The sequence below is a fragment of the Dromiciops gliroides genome, chromosome 2 (genome assembly GCF_019393635.1).
Source record: "Dromiciops gliroides isolate mDroGli1 chromosome 2, mDroGli1.pri, whole genome shotgun sequence".
Taxonomy (NCBI): domain Eukaryota; kingdom Metazoa; phylum Chordata; class Mammalia; order Microbiotheria; family Microbiotheriidae; genus Dromiciops; species Dromiciops gliroides.
In genome coordinates, this window is record NC_057862.1 from 291,904,002 (window position 1) to 291,930,287 (window position 26,286).

The 26,286-nt window shown below is 43.5% G+C and overlaps 1 protein-coding gene across 1 annotated transcript in view; it reads right to left on the reverse strand.

Moving 5' to 3' along the window:
• The window catches only part of AMN (amnion associated transmembrane protein), a 76,533-nt gene that overhangs the window by 6,477 nt on the left and 43,770 nt on the right, over nt 1–26,286 (reverse strand). Inside the window, exons 6-11 of the mRNA XM_043980679.1 lie at nt 9,400–9,487; nt 7,608–7,828; nt 6,304–6,441; nt 5,123–5,231; nt 3,185–3,267; nt 1,584–1,791 (exon numbers count right to left, since the gene is read on the reverse strand). Of these exons, the coding sequence (XP_043836614.1) occupies nt 1,584–1,791; nt 3,185–3,267; nt 5,123–5,231; nt 6,304–6,441; nt 7,608–7,828; nt 9,400–9,487 (847 nt within the window). The remainder of the gene's footprint in view (nt 1–1,583; nt 1,792–3,184; nt 3,268–5,122; nt 5,232–6,303; nt 6,442–7,607; nt 7,829–9,399; nt 9,488–26,286) is intronic.

A 26,286-nucleotide genomic window follows, 5' to 3' on the forward strand; every position in this document is an offset into this window, starting at 1 on the left:
GGGTTAAGTGACTTGCCCAGGGTCACACAGTTGGTAAGTGTCAAGTGTCTGAGGCCGGATTTGAACTCAGGTCCTCCTGAATCCAGGGCTGGTGCTTTATCCACAGTGCCACCTAGCTGCCCCCTACCACCAATCTCTTAATGGCCTTTTCTCGGTCCTCATCCTTCTTGACCTCTTAGTATGGGTGTCACTATTGGCCACTCCCTCTCCCTAGATTCTTTCTTCTCTTTTATCTTTTGAGGTTTCCTGGTTCTTCTCCCATTTGCTGAACTACATCTCTTCAGTCTCTTTGGTGGGATGGTCATTCATACCTTCCCCCTCTGAGTGCAGGGGACCCCCAGGGCTCTCCTCTGGGCCACCTTCCCTTCCCTCTGCCCTCTCTCCCTGAGAAATCTCATCAATCTCCTTGGATTCAGTTATCTCACTTCAGGTTCCCCATTTATAAAATGGAAATAATAATAGCACCCACTTCTAGGGGCATTGTGGTGATAAATGAGGGGGTTGGACCAGATGACCTCTAGGTCCTGCCCAGCTCCAGATCCATCAAGAGAAAGAGCAATGGATCATAGTTGAAAAGGGAGACAGTAATCAATAGCTAGCATTTAGATTGTACTTTAAGGTTTGCAAAGTGCTTTAAATAAATTATCTCATTTGACCCCCCCATAACAACCCTATGAAGAAGGTGTTAGTATTATTTCCCATTTCACAGAAGATGAAACAGACCAAGAGCTAATAAGGGTCTAAGATGGGATTGGAACTAAGGTCCAACACTCTAGCCGCTTCACTGCTTGGCTACTTCTTTTTTTTTTTTTTTTTTTTTTTTTAGTGAGGCAATTGGGGTTAAGTGACTTGCCCAGGGCCACACAGCTAGTAAGTGTTAAGTGTCTGGGGCTGGATTTGAACTCAGGTATTCCTGACTCCAGGGCCAGTGCTCTATCCACTGTGCCACCTAGCTGCCCCCTGCTTGGCTACTTCTAATGGGGGAAGGGTTACAGGGATAGCCATCTCTGAGCCCGGGAGTCCAGCAAGCTCAGAGACTGAGGGCAGGAGACTCAAGGTTCTTGGGATAGGTCATAATAGTCAAAGTAAAAAGTGAAAGTCCTGGGCTTGAAGGTGAAGTCTCCTAGACTAGACCAGCTCTAATACCAGCAGCCCAAAGAAGATAACCTGGATCCAGGATCCTAAGGCATCTCCAAACAGCAGGTCACTGTGTGACCCCTTGCAAGTCACTTTCCTGCTCTGCACCTCAGTTTTCTCCTCTGCAAAATGGGGACAATAACATCTGTCTCATCTTTCTCTGAGGACTGTGGTCAGAACATTCCTCTTGGAATGAGAATGGGAATGAATGGGAAAGTGCTTTGGAAAGTGGAAAGAGGCCCTAGGTACATGTGAGGGGTCAGGAAGAAGGATTCCTGGGGGAGGAAGGGATTGGGGAGCCACTGAAATGGAGCTATGAATTGGGAAAGCCACTGTCCTCATTCCCCTGCTCTGTTCTGTCTTCCTCTGGACCCAGTAGGACAAGGCAGTGTCTCCCAGGGCAGGGGACGGGGAGGAGGACATGGTGGGGAGGGGGCGCAGAATACCTTGCTCAGCCACGTCAGTGAGGATGGCCTGCGCCACGTGTATAGCTGCCTTTCCTGCCTCAGGCCCGGATCCATCATCTGTCAGCACCACCTGGATCTGTGCCAAGGTCTCGGCCTGGCGCTTCCCACTCGCTGTGTGCACTGACCCTCGCAGAGTGTGAGCCCTGGACACTTTTGAGATGGCCACGTGCACCCCCGAAGCCTGTGGCTGAGGATGGCACAGCATCAGTACAGGGCCTGCAGTGGAGGAGGGTGGATAGGCTCTCCTCTGAGAGGGGGAAGAGGCTGGGGGAGCTTGAGGGCCTGGGTGGGTGTGGATGGGCTGGTTCCTGGGGGATGGGGGGGAAATGTGGGGCTTAGGGTCAGACTGGAAGTCTGAGGAGAAGGGGAAGTGCTGATGGGGGATATTCCCTAGATAGGAATGAGGTTCAGCTTGGTAGTGAAGTGGGACAGCCCAGGGATGTGGACATCCTCTTGCAGAAGTAAAGCACTAGACTTTTTGCATGGGTACTCCCAGTAAGGGTTAGAGGAGCCTCGGCCCTTAGGCTGGATCCCAGAAAACTTGATTCCCCTGCCTCCAAAGGCTCCCAGAAGGAGCAGAGGCTGGAGGAGGGGGTCGGTAACATGTGAAAAAATAATCTCTGACCCTCTTTCCTCATAGCATTGTTGAAGAGAGGAAGAAATGAGGAAAGAGGAAGGAGGCAAGCATTTATTAAGCACCTACTATATGCTAGGTTAGAGGCAGGTAAATGGCTGGGCCTAGAGTCTGAAAACCCAAGTTCAAATCCAGCCTCAGATACTCATTAGCTGTGTGACCTTGGGCAAGTCACTTAACCTCTATTTACCTTAATCCACTGGAGAAGGAAATAGCAAACCATTCCAATATCTTTGCCAAGAAAATCCCACAGACAGCATTGATGTCCATGGGGTCACTAAGCGTCAGACACAACTGACTGATTGAACAACAAATATGGTAAGCACTGTGCTAAGTGCTTTAGATGCATCTCATTTGATCTTCACAACAACCCTGAGAGGTACGTGATATTATTATCTCCATTTTACAAACTGAGGCAGGAAGAGGTTAAGTGACTTGACCAAGGTCATAGCTACTAAGTGTCTGAGGTGGGAGGGGGTTGGAGTCAAGTCTTTCTGACTCCAGGCCCAGTATTCAATCCATTGTACCACCTAGCAGCCTGGGAGGACCCAAAAAAAAAAAAAAAAAGAAGAGTGTGGAAGAAAAAATGAGAAGAGGAGGAGATCAGGGAAAGAGGTGGGAGAGAAGGTATGGAGAGAAAAGCATGAGAGCAACAAGAGGAAGCAACTTTCCACCAGGCTGGAGGGGAGGTCAGTCTCCCTGGAATGAATTTCAGGGATGATGAACTGAGGCAGATGATTGAGGGGAGGGGAGGGGGGATCCCAACCCTTCTTCTGACCCGTACCCAGAGAATGGATCTCCACTTTACTTTACATCTTACTTCAGAGGAAGCTGAGAGGCTCCTGAGACAATAGGGAAGAGGCTGGGGAAAGAAAGCTGGGCCTGGCAGGAATGGGAGTCAATGCCCTTCCCTCCCCAACGCTCCTCACCCCCACATTCACACTACCAGATCCAGGAAGGTATTGATCAGCCTCTGCTTGTACTGCTGGAGATCAAAGGCCTGGGTGTAGTTGAGGAAGAGCATGGCTCCTGAGAAACAGGAAAAGAGGAGAACTGTGGACCCTTCCTCCTCTGGGGAGTCTACAGGGATTTACCCGCCACCTAACCCATCTCTTTCTGAGTCGGCCTTGCTATCCCCATGGCAGGTTTCTAGACATTGCAGGGCATATGTAAGAACTAGGGCTGCTCTTGAAGAGAGAACAAGCCCTTGGGCTGGAGGCCCATGATCTTGTGCCAGCTCTGTTCTTGGTTTGATGTATAATTGTGGGTCCCATCTGTATAATAAGGGAGTTGGACTGGACCATCTCTGAGATCCAATGACTCTTCATAGCTCTGGAGTTGAGATGTAACTATTGATGTACAACTTGTTTCCCCCATTAGAATGTAAGCTCCTTGGGGGCAGCTAGGTGGCATAGTGGATAAAGCACAGGCCCTGGATTCAGGAGTACCTGAGTTCAAATCCAGCCTCAGACACTTGACACTTAACTAGCTGTGTGACCCTGGGCAAGTCACTTAACCCTCATTGCCCCGACAAAAACAAAACAAACAAAAAAGAATGTAAGCTCCTTGAAGGCAAGAACGTTCTGCCAGGCTGGATGAATCAAAAGATAGGATTAAGATTGTTGGGAAAATGGGGGCAGCTAGGTAGCACAGTGGATAAAGCACAGGCCCTGGATTCAGGAGTACCTGAGTTTAAATCAGGCCTCAGACACTTGACACTTACCAGCTGTGTGACCCTGGGCAAGTCACTTAACCCTCACTGCCCCGCCAAAAAAAAGATTGTTGGGAAAAATATCAACAATCCCAGATATGCAAGTGATAACAAGGTGATGGCAGAAAGTGCGAAAAGAATTAAGAACCCTCTTGGTGAGGGTGAAAGAGGAGAGCATAAAAGCTGGTTTGAAGCTTAACATAAAAAACCAAAACAAAACTAAGCTCTTTGCAACTGGTTCCATCACTTCCTGACAAGTCGAGGGAGGAAAAATGGAAGTGGTGTCAGATCGTATATTCTTGAGCTCAAAGATCACTGCAATGGTGACTGCAGCCATGAAATTTAAGGATGCTTGCTCCTTGGAAGGAAAGCTATGGCAAATCAGGAGACTATACTAAAAAGCAGAAACATCACCTTGCCAACCAAGGTCTATATAGTCAAAGCTATGGTTTTTCTAATAGCTATGTATGTTGGACCATAGGGGCAGGTAGGTGGTGCAGTGGATAGAGCACCAGCCCTGGATTCAGGAGTACATGAGTTCAAATCCGGCCTCAGATACTTGACACTTACTAGCTGTGTGACCTTGGGCAAGTCACTTAACCCCAATTGCCTCACAAAAAAAAAAGAGAGAGAAAGAGTTGGTCCATAAGGAAAGCTGAGTGCTGCAGAATTGACGCTTTCAAATGGTGGTGCTGGGGAAGATTTTTGAGAATCCCTTGGAGATCAAATCAGTTAATACTTAAAGAAATTCATTCAGACAATTCACTGAAAGGTCAAATACTGAAGTTTAAATACTTTAGTCATATAATGAGAAGACAGGACTGATTGGGAAAGACCCTCATGTTGGGGAAGATTGAAGGCAAAAGGAAAAGGGGACGCACAGACTTATATGGATGGATAGTGTCATGGAAACGTGAACATGAACTTGGACAGACTTCAAGAGATAGTGAAGGCTAAAAGGGCCTGGTGTTCTATGGTCCATGGGGTCACGGAGAGTTGGACGTGACTGAGCTACTGAACAATAACAACATCCCTAGTGCTTAACACAGTGCCTAGAGAACATAGTAAGGTGTGGAATAAATTCTTGTACGTTGACTCTGAGAGCGAATAGCCTTCCTCTGGCTCTAGGAAGAGCTATCCTTGTCCCACCCTATCTTAGGGTCCCCTGCTTACCACAGATCTCACAGCACTGGCCCACAGGCTTCAGGGCTCCTTGGCATGCAGGCTTGGGGCAGTGACCTCCAGAGGCCTGGAGCAGAGAGGCACAGATCCAGGCCAGGACCTGCAATGGCATCCATCCAGAATACTCAGCAAACATCCAAAATCTATCACTTCTGGGTGTGGGGAAGTGGACAAGGGTACACAGATAGAAGGTACTTGACCTTGAGCCTCCAGGAAGTTCACAACCTAGTTGAGGGGGGGGGAAAGGGGATAAGAGGCAGACAAGGAAAACCATGGAATAATGCAGAACGTGATCACTCTTGTGAGAGAGGGACAAAGTATGTGAGTGTTTAGAGGATGGAGGGATCTGGTCCAGCCTGGGGAATTAAGGAATGTTTCACAAAGGAAATGGAGACTGAGCTAAGCCTTGGAGGACAAGAAGAATTTCAAAAGTCCCAGGGGGGTTGGAAAGGATTCATGGGAGGTGAGAAAGCATTCCAAGATGTCATTCCTTCCCTTCATTTTTCAATTGCCATCCCCTTCCAGGTCCATCACTTATCATTTTCCTCTTGGACAGCTATACTGGTCTCCCCAGGCTAAACCATTGTGTACACGCACTCTGAGTCCCCTTCCCTAGACACAGATCTGATCATGTCATTCCTTGGCTCAAAAATCATCCGGGGGGGGGGGCACCTAGGTGGTGCAGTGGATAAAGCACCAGTCCTGGATTCAGGAGTACCTGAGTTCAAATCCAGCCTCAGACACTTGACATTTACTAGCTGTGTGACCCTGGGCAAGTCACTTAACCCCCATTGCCCCTCAAAAAAAAATTTTTTTTTTAAATCATCCAGGGACTCCCCAACTGCATCCCAGATCTTCCCTAATCAGCCTTCAGCCTACCTTTCCAGGTTTATTGAACACCACTCCCCTCACCTATTCCAGTCTAATTCATCAAAACCAAACAGTATTGAATTTTTCTGATGATTTATGCAATATTACACAGCCATCATCTCCCATATCTGCAATGAAGGGAAAGGTGCATTCTCTCAATGCTTCTCAGGGGCCAATCTTGGCCATCATAATTATACAACGTTCAGTTTTATGTGTCTTGTTCTTTCTGAACTAAACAATTTCTAAGCTCTCTTTCAGTTACAAAATGAGATAGGAGGTGTAGGGGGCTCTCCAGGGCTCACCTCATCATTACCACACTCACAGCCTGAAGGGTCCTCACAGGGGTCAGGGGCCAGCCTCAGAGAACCAGTGCCATGGAATTGGAGCTTCCCAGTGCTGCTGGTTAGATAGGTGGTCAGCTCTTGGTCCGTGTTGAACTTCTGCAGGGCAAGGAACCCCCATCCCCAGAATTAGTGTAAACAACAATATTAATAATCCTTTTGATAGCTAGAGAAATGGAGGCCCAGAGGAGTGAAGGGAAGTTCTCGTCTGAAGTCACATAGCTAGTGAAGCCCCTTTTTGTGGGGGGAGGGAGGGGAAGAAAGTCAGAGACACAAAGAAAGGGAGGGGAAAAGGGGAGAGGAACTCAATATAATCTTTTACTTATTTATTTATTTTTTTGGGGGGCAGGGCAATGAGGGTTAAGTGACTTGCCCAGGGTCACACAGCTAGTAAGTGTCAAGTGTCTGAGGTCAGATTTGACCTCAGGTCCTCCTGAATCCAAGGCCAGTGCTTTATCTATCAGTATAGTCTTATAATTAAGTCTAGGGTTATTGGTTCATAGATTGAATCATGCAATAGGGATAGACAAAATAGAGTCAATCTCTTGGAATAAATTCTTGATCGGAATCAGCTTATCTTTATTTAGAGACAAAACACATTACAATAAATAAATAAATAGCAAATGAACACAATTGAAAGGAGCAGGCAACTACAGAGATAATAGTTTGCCAGGCAGTTTGAGGCAAGGGAGAAAGAGAAAATGGAAAGGGGATAAATTCACCAGGTCCCAGTAGTGGTGACAGTCTGGGAAACAGCAAAATTCCTGTCCAAGTAAGTCCTTAAGTAGGCCACTGAACCAGATATGGCTCCAACTGCTCTTGATTATATTCAATTCAGTGGAGCAGTGAGCTTCACTTACCATTAACTGGTCACTGATGAGGGTGCACATCTGTACCTCTGGGCCCCCTCCCCTTTCAGAAGCTCCAGTTTCCAGGTTTCCCTTCCTTTCCCCTCCCCTCAATGCAATACCATCCTTCCATTATCTTTCAATCCCTCTTTATAGTAAGGAAAAACTTATATTTCCCATTAGTAAGGGATGCTAATAAGGGGTCCATGCCTGCTAAAGGCTGTCAGTCCTAAAATCTTTTATCTCCTCACTACCAATTTAGGGTTCTCTCCACTGCTCTACACTACCTTTTTTATGTTATCCTAGTAAAGGATGCATTCTGGATGATCTTTGTATGGGGGGAGGGTGGCTGAAGTTCTCCCCACCTTTTATCCTTGGTTTGTACATTGTACTGCCTAGGAACTCAACCCCACTCACCTGGCCCATGATGGATATACTATGGAGGTTGATTGTCCGGCCACCAGCCCCCAGGTCCACACGGAAGGAGGTTTCAGGTGGGAAGATGACGTCATCCTGGCGACAGGGGATAAGTTCGGCATCCATGGAAAATAGGCGGTCACTACTTTCTTGGTCTGTATGCCACAAGGAAGGGTCATACCAGCTATATCGATCAGCATTTAGGAAGTGGATATTGTGATCTAAGAAGGACAAAGACAGTATTGCCAATGTGGGTTAAGCCAGAGGCCCCGAGATTGAGATGTGGGTGTTGACCTGGCACTCCATGGTATTAAATAAATCAGTCAACAGTTCTGAGGGCCATTATCAATCAATAAGTCCATCAACAAGCAGTTATTAAGTGCTTACTATATGCAAGGTGCTGTCCTGAGCTCTAATTATTCAAAACCAAAAATGATGCCATTCTTGCCTTCAAGGAGCCTACATTATATTGGGGAAGGCAATATGCAACAAATCTTTAGGTATATAAAAATTAATATTAACTCATTTGGGGTGGGAGAGGAAGGTAGTAGCAGTTAGGGGCATGGTTTCATGGATACAGGCACACTGATCCACTTTTGGTTGAGTTATAAATTAGTCAAAATATTGTAGAATTCCATTTGTATTTATTTAAAGAAAGTGACTAAAGACAAAAAGGAAGGCCTTGTATACAATGAAATACTTCCAAAATATCTATATCAGCACTTTTTGTAGTAACAAAGAACTGGAAACAAGGCAGATAATCACCCTTTGGGACATGGTGAAACACTATGTCATGTGAATGTAACAAGTATTACTGTGTTCTAAGACTACGAATACAGAGAAGCATTGGAAGACATATGAACTGATACAAAGTAAAGTCACCAGAATTAGGAAAACAATATGCACAATGACTACACCAATGTAAATGGGGGGGAAAGCAAACAAAAATAAAAACTGAATGATAATAAAGTTTGCCCCTAAAGAAGAGATAAGAGAATGCACCCTCCCCCACCCCCTCCATTTTTTATAGACATGGGAGACTACGGGTGAGGAAAACTGCATATGATGTTGGATGTGTCAGTTTTGCTTAACTTCCCGTTTCTCCATTTCTTTTTATTATAAGGATTGGCTCTGGGAGAGGGAGGAGTAGATTTGATGATGTAAAGGTAACATAAAAATGAGTTCTCAATAAAAAAGTTACAAAAAATTGAAACAAAAATAAAAGACAAAGCTTCACATAGAAGGTAGGACTTGAAGTGAGAGTAGAAGGAAACTAGTGATTCTTACAAGTGTAGTCAAGAATGCGGAAATATGTTTAATGTGATTGTACATATATAACCTATATCAGATTGCTTCCTGTCTTGAGGAGGCAGGAGAGAGGGGAGGAAGGGAAAAATTTAGAACTAGAAAACTTATAAAAACAAATGTTGAAAACTATCTCTACACATAACTAGAAAATAATAAAATACTTTTATGATTTAACAAAAAATCTATGTGAGAAAAAAAAAGTGGAGTCAAGGAGGGAGAACATTCCAGGCATGGGGGATGGGCTGAGTAAAGGGACAGAGATTGGGACGCAGAACTATTTACTGATCCCTATTCTAAGTACTAGGGGAAGAAACACACACATATGCATACAAAAAAAATAGGGACAAAATCCCAGCTTTAGGAAGCCCCTGGTCTGATGGAGAAGACATGACCTTGTCCTGAGGAGACCCCAGAATTCACTAGGAGGAAAGAATTCAACCTGAAGGGTTGGTCCCCATTCTGAGCAAGCCTTGTTATACACCACCTGAATCTGAACTGGGATCAGAGGCTCCATCGGATGCAGCGAAGCCAGCACCAGGAGCCAAGATAAACTCTCCATCTAGAGGCAAGTGCTAGAAGAAACAAGAAGGGAAAAGAAATGCAAAAGATCAACAGCCATATTTTCAAATACTTCAAATCACTAATAGTAATAATAATAATAATAATAATAATAATAATTGTATTCACATAGCACTTTAAGACTTACAACATGCTTTACATATTATTTCATTTGATAAGAGAAATGCAAATTAAAACAACTCTGAGGTTTCACCTCACTCTTGGCAGATTGAAAAAAGATGACAAAAGATGGGAACAATGAATGTTGGAGGGGCTTTGGAAAACAAACACACCAATACACTTGGTGGATCTGACTTGGTCCAGCCTTTCTAGAAAACAGTTTGGAATTATTTAAGAAAAATCTCTAAATTTTTGATACCTTTTGATCCTGTAATTCCACTATATACTCTTCCAAGGAGGTTTAAGATAAAAAGATCCTACATAGACCAAAATATTCAATTCAGCACTTTTTATGATAGCAAAAACCCAGAAACCAAGTGGGTGCCCATTAACCATGGAATGGATGAATAAATGATGTTATATAAATTTAATGAAACACCCTTGTGCCATAAAGAAAAGAAATGAGGAATCTAGAGAAACATGGGAAAACTTATATGAATGGATGTAGAACAAAGTAAACAGAACCAAAAGAACAATATCCATAAGGACTTCAAAATGTGAAGGAGAACAATACTAAAAGATGTCAGAAATCAAATCAATTCATCTATCAATCTCATTTGCAGAGGTCCAATGAAGAAACATATTTCCTTCCTCTCAACAGAGAGGTGGTGGAGTACAGGTTTGAAATGAAGTATACAGTATTAGACATAGTCAATGTGTCATTTTGCTTTGCTTAATTATTTCTTTGTTATAAGGCAGAGGAGGCATTACTGGGAAACAACATAAAAATCAATCAAATATTATTATATTATTATCATTTTTATTATATTATTTTTTAATGCATAAGGGAGGCAAGTAATACATGGGAAATAGGAATCAGAAGACTTGAGCTCTATTCTTGGCTTTGTCCTTGGATCATTGTATGATATTGGGCAGAGTTTTTCCTTCTTGGACCTCAGTTTCCTTTTCTGTCAAAAAAAGGAAGATTGAACCAGATGGTCTATAAGGTCTCTTCTTTCTCTGACATTCTTTGTTCTACCTTTCCAACCAGTTTTATTATACATTATTCCCCTTTGTACATTCTCTGATTGAACCAAACTTGCATGCTTGCTGCTTCTTACACAAATCATTCTATCTCCCATCTATGCATAGCTGTCCCCTATTCCTAGGATGTATTCTCTCTTCCCTCCCCTCTCCTAGAATCCCTAGTTTCATTCAAAGCTTGGCTCAAATGCCATGTCCTACAATAGGCCTTTCTTGATTCCCCCGCAACCCCCCCCCCAAATTCTATTTGTCTCCTCTTCCAATCACCTTCTATTTATTTGGTGTCAATTTTGCATGCTGATATGAATATCTAATGGGAGACTGGCCCAGTCCTTAAGAGAACATACAGCAAGTTTTGCCTGATGCAATCTGCCATGTGGATGTTTGATGAGTCAACTTCTGGACATGAGTACCAGAGGGCTCCACTTGGCATTTTGGAATACAGCTATTTCCTGTCCTCTTCCTGTGGTAGTTAGGAAAGGAAATTATGGTCTAGGAAGTTACATAGATGGTAAATAGGATAGCAGAGAACTGGATTAGCATTCTTTCCAGAGGCAATCACACTCATGAGTTTATCACAGTTCTCAGAGAAAGAAGAAAGAGGGGTGAGTGGGAGAGGGGATGAGCTTGGTGACTGGGTAAAAATGAGGACACAAGGGGCAGCTAGGTGGTGCAGTGGATAAAACACCAGCCCTGGATTCAGGAGGACCCGAGTTCAAATCCAGCCTCAGACACTTGACACTTACTAGCTGTGTGACCCTGGGTAAGTCACTTAAGCCCCATTGCCCTGGAAAAAAGAAAGAAAAATGAGGACACAAGGACCCAGGGGTGGCCCAGTGGTTTAGGTCCTCCCAGACTCCTCCTCAGGTGGTCTACTTTGGAGGGAGGAGCTACATACAGGAGCAGGCATCAACAAAGGTGAGATCACAAGTCCATTGGGATACAAAATGCTTCTTTACAAGAGAAATGGTCTTCAGATTGGGAAAGGGAGAACAAAAATGATTAACAAGGTCTTAAATCCAAGATAAGTGAGGTAATAAGGATGTACCTAGCTTCCCTCAATGAGTTCAAGTCATCAGACCTAAATGAACTGTAGTCTCAGGGCATTTAAAAAACAGGGTGGTGTGATTGCTGGACTACCATTAATGACCTTAGAAACCCCCAGAAAAGCAAACAGGCCATAGAACTACAGAGGGGTGAATAACATCATGGTTTTCAAAGAAAGGGAAAAGTTAGCAAATTATGAGCCAGTGGACTTGTCTTTGATTCCTGGAAAACTTTTAAAACATTTAATTAAACTGTGGTTAGTGAGTATTTAGAAAAGCAAATCAAAATCTCCAAGACTCAACATGGCTTCATCAAGTACAGGTCATGCCAACTGAACTCATTTCCTTTTTTGAGAGGAGGGATTATACTTATTTTCCCTGGCCCAAGAAGTTAGAATGAGTAGCAATGGGTGGAAGTTACTTGGGGGCACTGACGGATTGTATGAGTTTTCCATGGTGAGGCACCTGGTGCCGTAGTGGATAGAGTGCTGGGCTTAGAATCAGGAAGACTCAAGTTCACATCCAGCCTCTGACACTTTGTGACCTTGCACAAGGTACTTAAGCTTTGTTTGCCTCAATTTCCCATCTATAACCTGGGGATAATAATAGCATCTACCTCCCAGGATTGTTGTGAGGATCAAATGGTATAATAATTGTATAACACTTAGTAAAAAAATATGCCTGGTGTTTAGGAAGTGCTAAATAAATTTTAAATTATATTATTATATTATAAGGGCTTTGTGGTATCAGCAGAAGAGGGCTAGAGTCAGGAACCCCGGGTTTGTTTCACAAACCAAGTGGTGTCATGTCCCTTCCAACGCTCAACCTCCTGGATTCTTCTATTCATTTCAATTCCCTCATCCGTATTCCTACACTCCAGCTTCGTGACCTTAGATAATTCATTTCAACCTTCTGAGCCCAAGTTTCCTCATTTGTGAAATAATCATCTTTGGACCATCAGCCTCAACTGGGCTGTTTCAACACTTGTCAGAGAAGTGCTTCTTTCTTCTTCTCCCTCTCCTTCTCCCTCCCCCTCCCCCTCCCCCTCCTCTCCTCCTCCTTCTCCTTCTCCTTCTTTTTTTTGGTGGGGCAATGAGGGTTAAGTGACTTGCCCAGGGTCACACAGCTAGTAAGTATCAAATGTCTGAGGCTAAATTTGAACCCAGTTACTCCTGAATCCAGAGCTGGTTCTTTATCCACTGCGCCACCTAGCTGCCCCAGAGAAGTGCTTCTTAAACTACGAAGTGACACAGAAATGGGAGCTGCTATTATCATTGTCATTCTTCATGGCGTCCTCCTTTAAAACACAAGGAAGTAAGAAAGGAATCACTGTATTTTTTTTTTCTTCTGCTGATATGAGGCTGCAACTCAAGCAGCTGGTTGAAGCTGGGTGTTGGGGGAGTGAGGGATGGTCACTGAAGGACTAGTCTTGATATATTAACCAGGATGTTCCCTCAGCCAACTGCAGGGTGAAGACTCAATGAGCCTTCCACCATCCCGACATGCATCCATAGCTGCAGTGAGACCCAAGAACTTCTTGAATGTTAAGGGGTGAGGGCAATCAAAACATGGGGATAGAAAGCCTAGAGTCGCCACTAGCTGTAAGCAAGGGTATAGAGAGTGGGGGGCGAGACCCTTTTGGAAGCAAGGGGATGCCTGAGATGGCTGCTAAGGATTCTCTGCAGCTGGGAGACTAGCTCGAATTTTGCATTGCAAGAAGGGTTCTGGTCAGCAGATGGCAGCAGTCGACTAAATCACCTTCCATTCTGGAGCAAATCCAGAATGGTCTCTAAATTCCTTTACCCAGAAGATCACTGGATTACAGGATTTCGAGCTTGGAAGCAATCACTTAGAGATCATCTTATCCAAACCCTTCATTTTGCGGATGAAGAAACGGAGGCATAGAGAGGGGAAGGAACTTGTCTAAGGCTGCAGAGAGCTGGTGACAGAGCCAAGACAGAAAGCCAGTTTCCTGCCTATCAGACAGTTTTGGCCTGGGGCTCTGATAAAGACCCACACAAACCCTAATAAGGCAAGGGCAGAGCCCCAAAGACTTCTGTGGCTAAGGCAACAAGTCAACAAACATTTATTAAATGCCTACTATATGCCAGGTACTGTGTTTAGTGCTGGTCAAAGAGGAATTAGAAGGAGTTAGGTTAAAGGGGGCTCTACATTGAGAGCTGGAAGGGACCTCAGAAGCCATTAAGTCCAAATCCCCAGATGAGGAAACTGAGGCACAAGGCAATAAAGTAATTTGTCCAACATAGTACAGATGTAAATGACAGAGCTAGGATTTGAACCCACATCCTCTGACTCCCAATCCCATGTTCTTCAATTCAACAAGCAATTATTAAGTGCCTGATATATGCAAGGTGTTGTAGGGGATAATAACAATAGCACACATTTCTATAGCGCTCAAAGGATGAAAAAGCTGCTTTTCACAACTAGCCTGTGAGAGAGGTTGTACAAGTATGATTATCCTGTTTTACAGATGAGGAAATCAAGGCCAAGGGAAGCAAAGTAACTTGCCTAGGAGCACATAACTGGTGTCAGAGGCTCTCAGGGAATCAAACTCAGATCTTCTGAATCCCAAACAAATATGGTTTCCTCATGGAAATTTACTTGTCTTTTTGCAAAGATCAAATCACATTAGTCTTGACCTCAAACACTGGCTGCTTTGAAAGTCAGAAACAGAGTTTCAGGCCTAGTTCAGACATATCCTTGCCTGAACTTCTGTTTTCCAATTTGTACAATGGAGATTAATCTTGCACGTCCTTACTTGGAGGGTTATTATGAAGAAAATGCTTTGTAAACCTGAAATACTTCATTGTATCTATGATTTCATCCATATGGGAATTCTCTCCAAAAGTACAGATCCCAACCCATCCTTGTCTCGTCAGCCTGTGCCTGTCTTGTTCGTATCCTCCCATAAATCTTTCAGAAAATTCACTCAAGGTATTGGGAGGGGGGTGTCTCCAGATTTTATTTTATTTTATTTTATTTTATTATTATTATTTTTTTTGCGGGGCAATGGGGGTTAAGTGACTTGCCCAGGGTCACACAGCCAGTAAGTATCAAGTGTCTGAGGCAGGATTTGAACTTAGGAACTGCTGAATCCAGGGCCAGTGCTTTGTCCACTGCGCCACCTAGCTGCCCCCAGATTTTATTTTTTTTTAAATTTCAGAGGTACCAGTGTTGTACACATTTTTAAACAGTTGTTGTTGTTCAGTCATTTCAGTTTGACTCTGTGACCCCATTTGGGGTTTTCTTGGCAAAGATACTACAGTGGTTTGCCATTTCCTTCTCCAGCTCATGTTACAGATGAAAAACTGAGGCAAACAGGGTTAAGTGACTTGCCCAGGGTCACACTACTATTAATTAGGTGTCTGAGGCCAGATTTGAACTCAGGAAGAAGAGTCTTCCTGACTTCAGGCCCAGCGCTGTATCCACTGTACTGCCTAGCTGCCATCTTAAAACAGAAAGGGTCCAAATATTAAATGGAAATTAGTGTTATCATTGTTGCTTGTTATTATTTGTTATTATAAAAGAAATAGGCTCTCAGGCACAGATGAACATAAACAGATTCGAAAAGATATTCCTAATAGACACGACTGACCAAGTCACTCCCCTGGTTCAATACAATCCACTGGGTCCCTAATACCTCTAGGATCAAATACAAATTCCTGTTTGGCATTGAAGGCCCTTCACGGCTTATTGATACGTCCCTTTCATGCAATCTGCAACCCAGGCAAATTGCCTTTCTTGCTGTTCTTCACAGGGGACATTCCATTTCCTGCCTGCCAAATTTGCCCTGTTTGCCTCTTCACCTCTGTTTTTTAGAATCTCTAGTTTCCTTCAAAGTTCAGTTCAAGGACCGGATCCTCCATGAGGCTTTTCCTGCTCCTCCCAGTGACCAGTATCCCACCCTGAAAATTAGCTCCTCTATATATTTTGTATCTGTATAAGCTGTTTCCCCCTTATACTAGGTAAGCCCCTAGAGGGAAGGGACTATTTTATTCATTGCCTTTGTATCCCAGCACCTATCACAGTGACAGGTACACAGTAGGCATTTAATAAATGCTAGTCAGTTGATAGGTGGATTAAATGTTAGGAAGGTAGACAGAGGAGGGAACAGAGACTGCATGATCAGCTGTCTTTCCCAGGAGGCTCCAGACTGCAGGGCCCAGGCAGATGCTGGGCCAACCTCTCTTCCTGAGGAAATGACCCCCTCCCACACCCCCTGCAGCTGTGAGCTACTCATTCATTTTGACGTCTCCAGTAAAACCCTCCCTATCTGACCTGGGCTATGGGCTTTGGGGGCCCAACAGTCACATGATGTGAGGGGAGGAGGACATCCTGGCACTGCTACCCCCCATCCCACCCCCGCTAGCTTGCTCTGCAGCTTCCATACCTCACCCTGTACCCGCAGTGGCCAAGATTGTGGGAAGGAGTCCAACCTCAGGGAAGCCAGCCAGGGTCCTGAATGTGCATTCCCTCCTGCAGTGAGGAGCAGTATCAGAGGGAGGGGAAGACCAGGGGGGCTCTGTCTCCAGCCCTCTCCTCTCCCCTCCCCATCCCTACCTTGGGGCTGGGGGCTCTGTGACCCAGTGGAGGGCATTACATTGTATGTGTGCCTGTTTGTCTAGCTGTCTATGCTCATTCATTTCTCCCCAGCCTAACCTCCCTACATAACTCTCCTAAATCCTCTGCTCCCTCTTTCTGTCTTGTTTTCCCTTCTCTCCTCTTCTAGTATTGCTTTCTGTCTCTCCACTCTGTTAGCCTCTCTCCCTTTTTGCCTGTTTGCCTGTCTTTGATGGATTCTCCCTTCATCTGTCTGTCTGTTAATAAGTTCCTGCCTGTCTCTCTTCTTGTCTCTATTTCTCTCACTATCTTTGCCTGTCTATCTGTATCTGTATGTCTGCATCTGTTGGGATATTGCTTCCTGTCTGCTTCTGTCTTTGTCCCTGTCTCCCACTTCCCCTTCTCTCCCTTTCCCTCTCCCTCTCCTTCTCCCTCTCCCTCTCCTTCTCCCTCTCCCTCTTCCTCTCTCCCTCTCCCCCCACCTCTCTCTCTCTCTCTCTCTCTCTCTCTCTCTCTCTCTCTCACACACACACACACACACACACACACACACACACACACACACACTCACACACTCACTCACTCCTCTCTCTGCCTGTTTCTGCCTATCCCACCTTAAAGAGCTCTTCCCCATTTGTCAAGCACTCAGGCATTGCCTCAGGTAGGTGAAGAAGGTTTTCAGGTTCCTTCCCTCCCATATAGACCCTTCCCCACCTCCACCATAACCCTCACTCTTCTTCCCACCCCCATCCACAGCCTCCTTTCCCTCCAGGAGTTTCCTGCTGCCTTTTCTGAGGTTACCATAGTAACTGTCTCCCAGTGGAAGAGGGAACCTGTGGAGAGAGCATGGTCACCTCCCTTCCCAGGCACTGCAATCCTTTCTGCTGCCCACCAACCTGGCATCCATCCTCAGAGCCCTACTCTGAGGGCTTCCCCAAAGAAGCTTCCGAGGGAGGCTGTAGCTTCCCCTTTTGGGGGGTTTTCAAGCAGAGTTTAGGTCACCACATGATGGCTGTATTCCAGTGGGAATCCCTTTTGGATATGGGCCGGATTAGGTGGTGTCATGTCCCTTCCAATGCTCAACCTTCTGGACCCTTCTATTCATTTCAATTCCCTCATCCGTATTCCTACATTCCCATTCTTGGGCCAATGTAAGCAGGCCCCCTTCTGAGGAGGGCATGAGGCCTGAAAGGGTCCCAGATGCCTTCTCCACAAGTTTGCCCAGGCACCAAAAATTGCACCATTAGGGCTTCATTCCTGGGGCTTGAAGTCTGGCTTTCTCCTCTAAAATGACAATCAGTGCCCCTGATCAGTGTGTTATTTTGACTCTTGGTGAGGGGAGATGTGGGGCCTATGGATAGTACTGAGGCACTGCCTTGCTCCTCAAGGGGTCCCAAAGGGTCACAAGACTCTAAGATGTCCTAGGAGTCAAGCAGCCACCAGAGGAATGATAATAACAATGATTATTATTGCCATTCTTAATAATAACTAGGGTTAGTAAGGCAATTAAACAGTAGATGGGGTGCTGGATTGGGTGTCAGCAAGAACTGGTGATATGTCTTTATTCTTCTCATAGAATTCAGGGGTTCTTAACTTGCGGTCCGTTGACTTATTTTTGTATGTGTGTAATTGGGGTTAAGTAACTTGCCCAGGGTCACACAGCTAGTATGTGTCAAGTGTCTGAGGCCGAATTTGAACTCAGGTCCTCCTGAATTCAGGGCCGGTGCTCTATCCACTGCGCCACCTAGCTGCCCCACCATTGACTTGTTTTTAAGAAATATTTTTATCATATTTTAATATAATTTGCTCCCTTCTTAATCCTATACATTTTATTTCATGCATTTGAAAACCCCTTTTTTCCTGAGAAGGGGTCCACAGGTTTCATTAGACTGCCAAAGGGGTCCATAATGCAAGCTAGTGACAAAGTGGATAGAACTCTGAGGCCCAGAATTGGGGAGATCTGAGTTCAAATCTAGCCTCAGATACATACTAGCTATATGACCTTGGGCAAATCACTTAACCTCTGTCAGTTCGTTTCCTCCAACGTAAAATAGGACTAAGAATAGCACCTAGGTCGAGGATGGCTGTGAGGATTAAGTGAGGTCATATTTATAAAGTACCTTACTAACATAAAGCATTACATAAACTCTAGCAGGAGCAGCTAGGTGGCACAGTGGATAGAGCACCAGCCCTGGAGTCAGGAGGACCTGAGTTCAAACCCGGCCTCAGACCCTTGCCACTTAATAGCTGTGTGACCCTAGGCAAGTCACTTAACCAGAATTGCCTCACCAAAAAAAAAAAAAAAAAAAAAAAGAATGCAACCATAAACACTTGCTATTATGTCACCAAAAAAGTGGAGAACCCCTTCAATAAACTCTAAAATACTTTAGGGCAGGGACTGTTCACTTTTTGCATGTATCTCAGGTATCTATCACAGTGCCTTATTGGCACACAGTAGGCATTTAATAAAGGCTTATTTATTAATTCCTACCTTCCAACAATTATTAGGCACTACTATTTAAAAAGCTCTCAGCAGCCCTGAGAGGAGGAGCAGGGAAAGAAATGATCATTCCTATCTTACAGATGAAGAAACTAAGAGTCAAATAGCAGAAGTGATTTGTTCAAGGTGCTAGAGTAAGTTCGTGTCAGGGCCAGGAGTAGAACCCAGGTCTTCTAAATATTTGCTCCTGGCTCTATATGGGTCTGTTTCTTTTCCCTTTTCTGGGTCTCAGTTTCCATCTGTAAAATGAGGGAATTGAAATAGATGGTCTTCCAAAGCCCCTCCCTACTCTGATTATAAGGCTCTTTCCATCTTCTAAGCCAGGTGTCTCTGAAGGAAGTTCTTCTTCTAACTCAAGTCTCTTCCACTAGAGATGACTCACAGACAGTTCTTCCTTCTCTTGGTATTTCTAACCTGATGTCCCCCAGCCATCTCAAATGTCACATGTCCAAAACAGAACTCATGATCTTTTCTTCCAAATGCCTGCTGTAGGTTTAGCTCTGACACCAACACCCTCTTCATTCAGGTTCAATGTTGGGATGAGAGGAGGCATTTGTAAGTCATTGAACATCAAACAAAGGGAGGCTGGGGTTTTTTGCCTCAAAACAAGTAAGAATTTGCAACAAGGATATGAAGGCACTTAGCCAATGGACATGTCCTCTCTTGCCCCCACACCTCTCTCCATCTGGAGATGTATCTGGTTTGGCTACTCTCTTAGTCTTAAGCACCTGCCAAGTCCAAGAGGCCCAGACTCCAAATATCTGGGAACTTTTATGACTCTAGAAGAACCAGACACTAAGTCAAAGAAGTTAGGGTCAATCTGGTCCCAGAGGCCAGCTTTGTCCTGTCTCCTTCCTCCTCCTTTGAACTTCACCAGTACTGTTAAGAGCACCACCATTTTCTCAGTTACCTCAAGGTTCCCAGACTTCCAGTCATCTGTGATTCCTCACTCTCGCTTACCCCACATTGCTACCTTCATAACACCTCTCCTATATATCCCCTTCTTTCCTCTTACACAGCCTCCACCCTAGTTCAGGGTCTCAACACCTCTCACTTATACTATTGTAATCCTCTCCTGACTGGTCTCCCCGCTTCCAACCTTTCCCTTCTCCAATCCATTCTCCAAACAGTTGTTGAAATCATGTTTCTAAAATGTAGGCTAAAATCCACATTACTCTACCACTCAGTAAACTCCAGTGTCTCCCTATTACTTCCAGAATAAAATAGAAAGTACTATATTTGACATTGAAAGTCCTTTAAAATCTGACCCCTTCCTATCATTCTAGTCTTTTTTAATCATAAAAGTATTTTATTATTTTCCAGTTACATGTTTTTTTGTTTTGTTTTTGTTTTTGTTTTTTTGACAGGGCAATGGGGGTTAAGTGACTTGCCCAGGGTCACACAGCTAGTAAGTGTCAAGTGTCTGAGGCCGGATTTGAACTCAGGTACTCCTGAATCCAGGGCCGGTGCTTATCCACTGCGCCACCTAGCCGCCCCCTTTCCAGTTACATGTAAAGATAGTTTTCAACATTTGTTTTCATTGGATTTTGGGTTCCAGATTTTTCTCCCACCTTCCCTTCCCTCCCAAAGATGGAAAGCAATCTGATATAGGTTATATATGTACAATCACATTAAACATATTTCTGCATTAGTCATATTGTGAAAGAAGAAGCAGAACACAAGGGGAAAACCTCATAAAAGAGAAAAAAACAGCCAAGAAGTAGAAACAGTATGGTTCAATCTGCATTCAGAATCCACAGTTCTTTTTTCTGGATGTGGAGAACATTTTCTATCATGAGTTCTTTGAAATTGTTTTGGATTATTGCACTGCTGAGAAGAGCCACCATTCTAGTCTTCTTATACTTATTTTCTTGAGCTTTATGGTCCAACTATACTGACCATAGGCAGCTAGGTGATGCAATGGATAGAGAGCTGGGCCTGGAGTTCAGATCTGGCCTCAGATCTTATTAACAGTGTGACCCGGGGTGGGGGGTGGGGGGCAACTAGGTGGTGCAGTGGATAAAGCAACGGCCCTGGATTCAGGAGTACCTGAGTTCAAATCCGGCCTCAGACGCTTTATACTTACTAGCTGTGTGACCTTGGGCAAGTCACTTAACCCCCATTGCTCTGCCAAAAAAAAAAAAAAAGTATTTGGGGTAGCTAGATGGCGCAGTGGATAGAGCACCGGCCCTGGAGTCAGGAGTACCCGAGTTCAAATCCGGCCTCAGACACTTAACATTTACTAGCTGTGTGACCCTGGGCAAGTCACTTGACCCCAATTGCCTCACTAAAACAAACAAACAAAAACAGTGTGACCCTGGGTAAATCACTTAATCTCTGTTTGCCTTAAAGAAGGAAAATGGAGAAGGAAATGGCAAAGCACCAGTATCTTTGCCAAGAAAACCCCCTGGACAGTGCTGGCATGCTATGGGCCACAGGGTTACAAAGAATTGGACACAAATGAACTACAACCCCGACCTTTCTTATATACAACACCCCATCTCCTCTGCCTCTTCACATATCTGGCATGCTCTCCCTCTTCACCTCTGCCTCCTGTTTCCCTGGTTTCTTTCAAGACTCAGCTCAAAACCCACTTTCTACTGGAAGCCTTTTCTAGTTTCTCTAGCTGCTAGCACTTTTCTCTTTCAGATTGCTTTACATTTATTCTGTATACATCTTACATGTCTCTATATATGCATATATATTCACAGATTTTATTTCCATCAGATAAGAACTTCTTGAGGGCAAGCACAATACTATCATTTCCTTTCTTTGTATGCCTAGTGCTTAGAACAGTGACTGGTATATAGGATGCATGTAACAAATCTTTAGTGACTGATTGCTTTATCTGGAAATCAGTTCCTCAGAGGGCCATTAGGAGCAAGGGTCTGAGTGGGGCAACGGGAGGAGTGGGGAGAATTGCACATTTTTGAACCAGCTGAGAGATAGTAAAAAATTTATGGCCAATTCTTCACTATATCCCCAAGAGATGATTCAAAGATCTTCTGTGCCCTTGGAAATAAAGCAGGACCTTGGGAATATGTCTCCATATTTATCATGGAACAATAAACAAAGGCAGCCGTACGGGCCCACAGACCCAGTGAACACTTTGAGCTATGGTAATACAGGGCCCTCCCAGGGTTTATTCAGCTCTAAGAAAAAGCCGATTAATTATAGAGGATCCCTGAGAGTGGAAAATATTCATTCTGGCCTTTTAAAGAAGTAATTTCTCCTGGAAGAAACTCCTGCCAGGAGCCTCAGAATAGCAATCATTAAATGTAGAGTGTAAAGAGATCTCAGAGGCTGCCTAATCCAACTGTCCTCACAGTAAAGATGAGGAAAACTGATATGCCCAAAGGGCAATCAAACTTTGCATACCCTTTGATCCAGCAATACCACAACTAAGTCTGTATCCCAAAGAGATCATAAAAAAGGGAAAAGGACTCACATGTATAAAAATATTCATAGCAGCTCTTTTTTGCGTTGGCAAAGAATTGGAAACTGAGGGGCTGCCCATCAATTGGGGAATGGCTAAACAAGTTGTGGTATAGGAATGTAATGGAATACTATTGTGCTATAAGAAACTATGAATGGACAGATTTCAGAAAAACCTGCAAAGACTTAGATGAACTGATGCTGATCGAAGTGAGCAGAACGAGGAGAACATTGTACACAGTAACAGCAACATTGTAAAATGATCAATTATGACAGACTTAGCTCTTCTCAGCAATACAATGATCCAAGACAATTCCAAAAGACTCATGATGGAAAACGTTATCCACATCTAGAGAAAGAACTATGGAGTCTGGATGCAGATACTATTTTCATACTATTTTCACTTTTGTGTGTGTGTGTGTGTGTGTGTGTGTGTGTGTGTGTGTATTTTCCCTTTTGTTCTGTTTCTTCTTTCCCAAAATGACTAATGTGGAAATATATTTCCATGATTGCACATGTATAACCTATATCAGAGTGCTTGCCATCTTGGGGAAGGGGGAGTGGAAGGAAGAAGAAAAAAATGTAAAACTCAAAATGTTACTGCAAATGAATGGTGAAAACTATCTTTACATATAATTAATTGTTTTTATTTTTTGGTTTTTTGCAGGGCAATGAGGGTTAAGTGATTTGCCCAGAGTCACACGGCTAGTGTCAAGTGTCTACAGTCAGATTTGAACTCGGGTCCTCCTGAATCCAATAGTGGTGCTCTATCCACTGTGCCACCTGGCTGCCCCCCTTTACATATAATTGAAAAAATTAAAATACTATTTACAAAAAAAAAAGCCAATTTAAAAACTAAGAATAAAAAAAAAACACACACACAGATGAAGAACCTGAGACCCAGAGAGATCAAGTGCCTTGCCTAAAGAACACAGGTTTTAATAAATAGGGATGGGATTTGAACCCAAGTCATTGATGCTAGGATTCTTTCCACTATAACACAGAGGCTCCCAAGAGGCCCTTTCCTCCATCTTGGTCTCCAATCAAGAATAATTTCCCCAACAAACATCCTTTCTGGGACTTATATGAATTGGTGCAAAGTGAAGTGAGCAGAACCAGGAGAACATTGTACCCAGTAACAGAAACACTGTGACAATGATGAACTGTGAAAGACTTAGGTACTCTGATCAAGACAAGAAATCAAGTAAAAAACAAACAAAACCAAAACATTCCTCCTGTACACAAGTAAGCTAATTCTCCAGTCGAGCAAAGAGGTCGCCTAGTGTCTAGGAACACTGGTCTTGGTCAACAGGAGACCTCAATCCAAGTCCTCAGTCTTCCACTCCCCTGCCAAATTACTTTGGGCAAGTAATTTCTCCTCCTTTGGGCCCCAACTTTTCCTTATCTACATAATAAGTGGAGTAGCTTATTTCTAAAATTCTTTCTAGCTTTGACATTGTATGATTGAGAAGGGAGAGTCACATAATAGAAAACTGGAGTCAATTCAACAAACTTATTAAACATGACTATGTGCAAGGCCCTAGGTGCTAGGGATGAAAAAGTAAAACCAGAACATTACCTGTCCTCATTAAGAAAGTATAGTTTAATGAGACACTCGATTTAGAGTAAAACAGACAAACAATGAACAAAAAACAAATGAAAAAACCCGAGTTTAAAACCCAGCTCAAAAAAAGGGGGGCAGCTAGGTGGCACAGTGGATAAATCACTGGCCCTGGATTCAGGAAGACCTGAGTTCAAATGCGACCTCAGACATTTGACACTTACTAGCTGTGTGACCTTGGGCAAGTCACTTAACCCTCATTGCCCTGGGGAAAAAAACTCAGCTCAAGTATTTATTTACCTGTGTGGCCTTAGGTAGGTCACCTCATCTCTCTAGGTCTATTTCCTCATCTATAAAATGATGGGGTTGAACTGGATGATCTCTAAGGTCCCAATGATCCTATGCTCACAGTTACAACCAGGTTAAAGGTGGCATTGAGCAAGTATCTTTTGGTATTTAAAAGAATAGATAATGAAAGATGCCTCTTCTCCAAAGAGAGTGGAAGCCTGCAGGAGCAGAAAGGTGAATATATTATCAGATGTGATCACTGGGTTTTGCTTAACAATTTTGTCTTATTTATAAAGGAGGATTTGATCTTGGTAGGGGTTTGGCAGTTTTTGTCTCTTCAAACAATGGAGATTCTGCTCTTTAATCTTTTGGGGGGGGAGCAATGAGGGTTAAGTGACTTGCCCAGGGTCACACAGCTAGTAAGTGTCAAATGTCTGAGGTCAGATTTGAACTCAGGTCCTCCTGAATCCAGGGCCTGTGCTTTATCCACTGTGCCACCTAGCCGCCCCCATTAATAACTTTTAAGAAAGAAATTGCCACCATTACCCACAACTCAAGATTAAAGAGCAGAATCAAGAGAGTTGTATACAGCAATGGCAATATTGTTTTAAGAACAACTTTGAATAAATAGGTCATTTTGACTATTATAAATACCCAAATTAACTACAAAGGACCCATGTAGGAATACACTATCTGTATCCAGAGAAGGAACAGATAAATAGAAGCGTAGAATGATTTTATGTATATACATACATATATTCATACACACATTATCTCAGGGTGGGTGAAAGAAATGGAATAGCAAGTTGTATATAATATGTTTGCAGTTTCAAGCACAAGGGACTATAAAACTGTGCATGCACTTTGACCCAGCAATACTATTACTAGGTCTGTATCTCAAAGAGATCAAAGGGAAAAGCCCTATATACACAACAACATTTATAGCAGCTCTTTTTTTGTGGTGGCAAAGAATCAGACATTGAGGAGATGCCCATCAGTTGGGAGATGGCTGAACAAGTTGGGGTATTTCATTGTGACAGAATACTATTGTGCCATAAGAAATGAAAAGCAGGATGCTTTCAGAAAAACACTTGGGAAGATTTACATGAACTGATGCAAAGCAAAGTGAGCAGAACCAGGAAAACATCGTACACACTAACAGCAATATTTTAAGGATGATCAATTGTGAATGACTTATCTATTCTCAGCAATACAATGATCCAAGACAATTCCAAAGGATTTATGATGAAAAAATGCTATCTACTTCCACAGAAAGAACTGATGCAGATTGAAACATGTTTTTTTTAACTTTATTATTCTTGGGGATTTTTTGGTCTATATTTTCTTTTGCAACATGGCTAATATGGAAACATTTTACATTACTGCACATGTGTAATCTATATCAAATTGCCTTCTCAAGGAAGGGGGAGGGGAGGGAGGGAGAGAATTTACAACTCAACATTTACAAAAAAGAATGTTAAACATTTTTGTTTACATGTAATTGAAAAAAATTTTAAAAAAAGAAGTTGGTTAATGTATATTCCTCTCTAGGGAATAGGAACACACTCCTTCCTGAGGGGGCCCATTCGGTGATGTGCTGATTCATACAGCCTTTGAGAGCCACTAAATTTTCAGCATAAGCGTTTACACCTCAGAAATCTGCAAATGCTACAAATCCGTACTTGATTTATTGCTTTGGCAAAATTAATGTGGAATGTCAATAATTCAGATTAAACTTTTAAAGCACATTGTGCATACTTTTTAAAAAAATTACATGCTTCTGATGCTGGTTGTTAACATTTACTAATATACCCCTGAGCTCTTTCCACTTTGGGATAACTCTAATTGCTGAATGGTTTTTCTTCCCATCAAGCCTGAATTTGCTTCTTTGATGCTTGCACTCATTAATCTTAGCTCTTCCCTCCAGGGCCATGAAGAAAAAAAAAAAGCTATTCCATCTTCCACCGAATACCCCTTCAAATACTTGAGGACAGCCTTCTCTCCTCACCTTCATAACCCCATTGTCCTCCTTGGAAGCTTTCCACCTTATCAATGTCCTTTTCGGAACTGTGGTGCTTAGAGCCGAATAGAATACTCCCCATGTAGCCTGAGAGATAACAGTAACACCCTGCTCCCTAGTCCCAGACGTTATTCCTAGAATCCACCCTCTTCTCACCTCTGCCTCATAGAATGTCTAATGCCCCTCAAAACTCAACTCTCAGTGACTGGCCTTTCTTA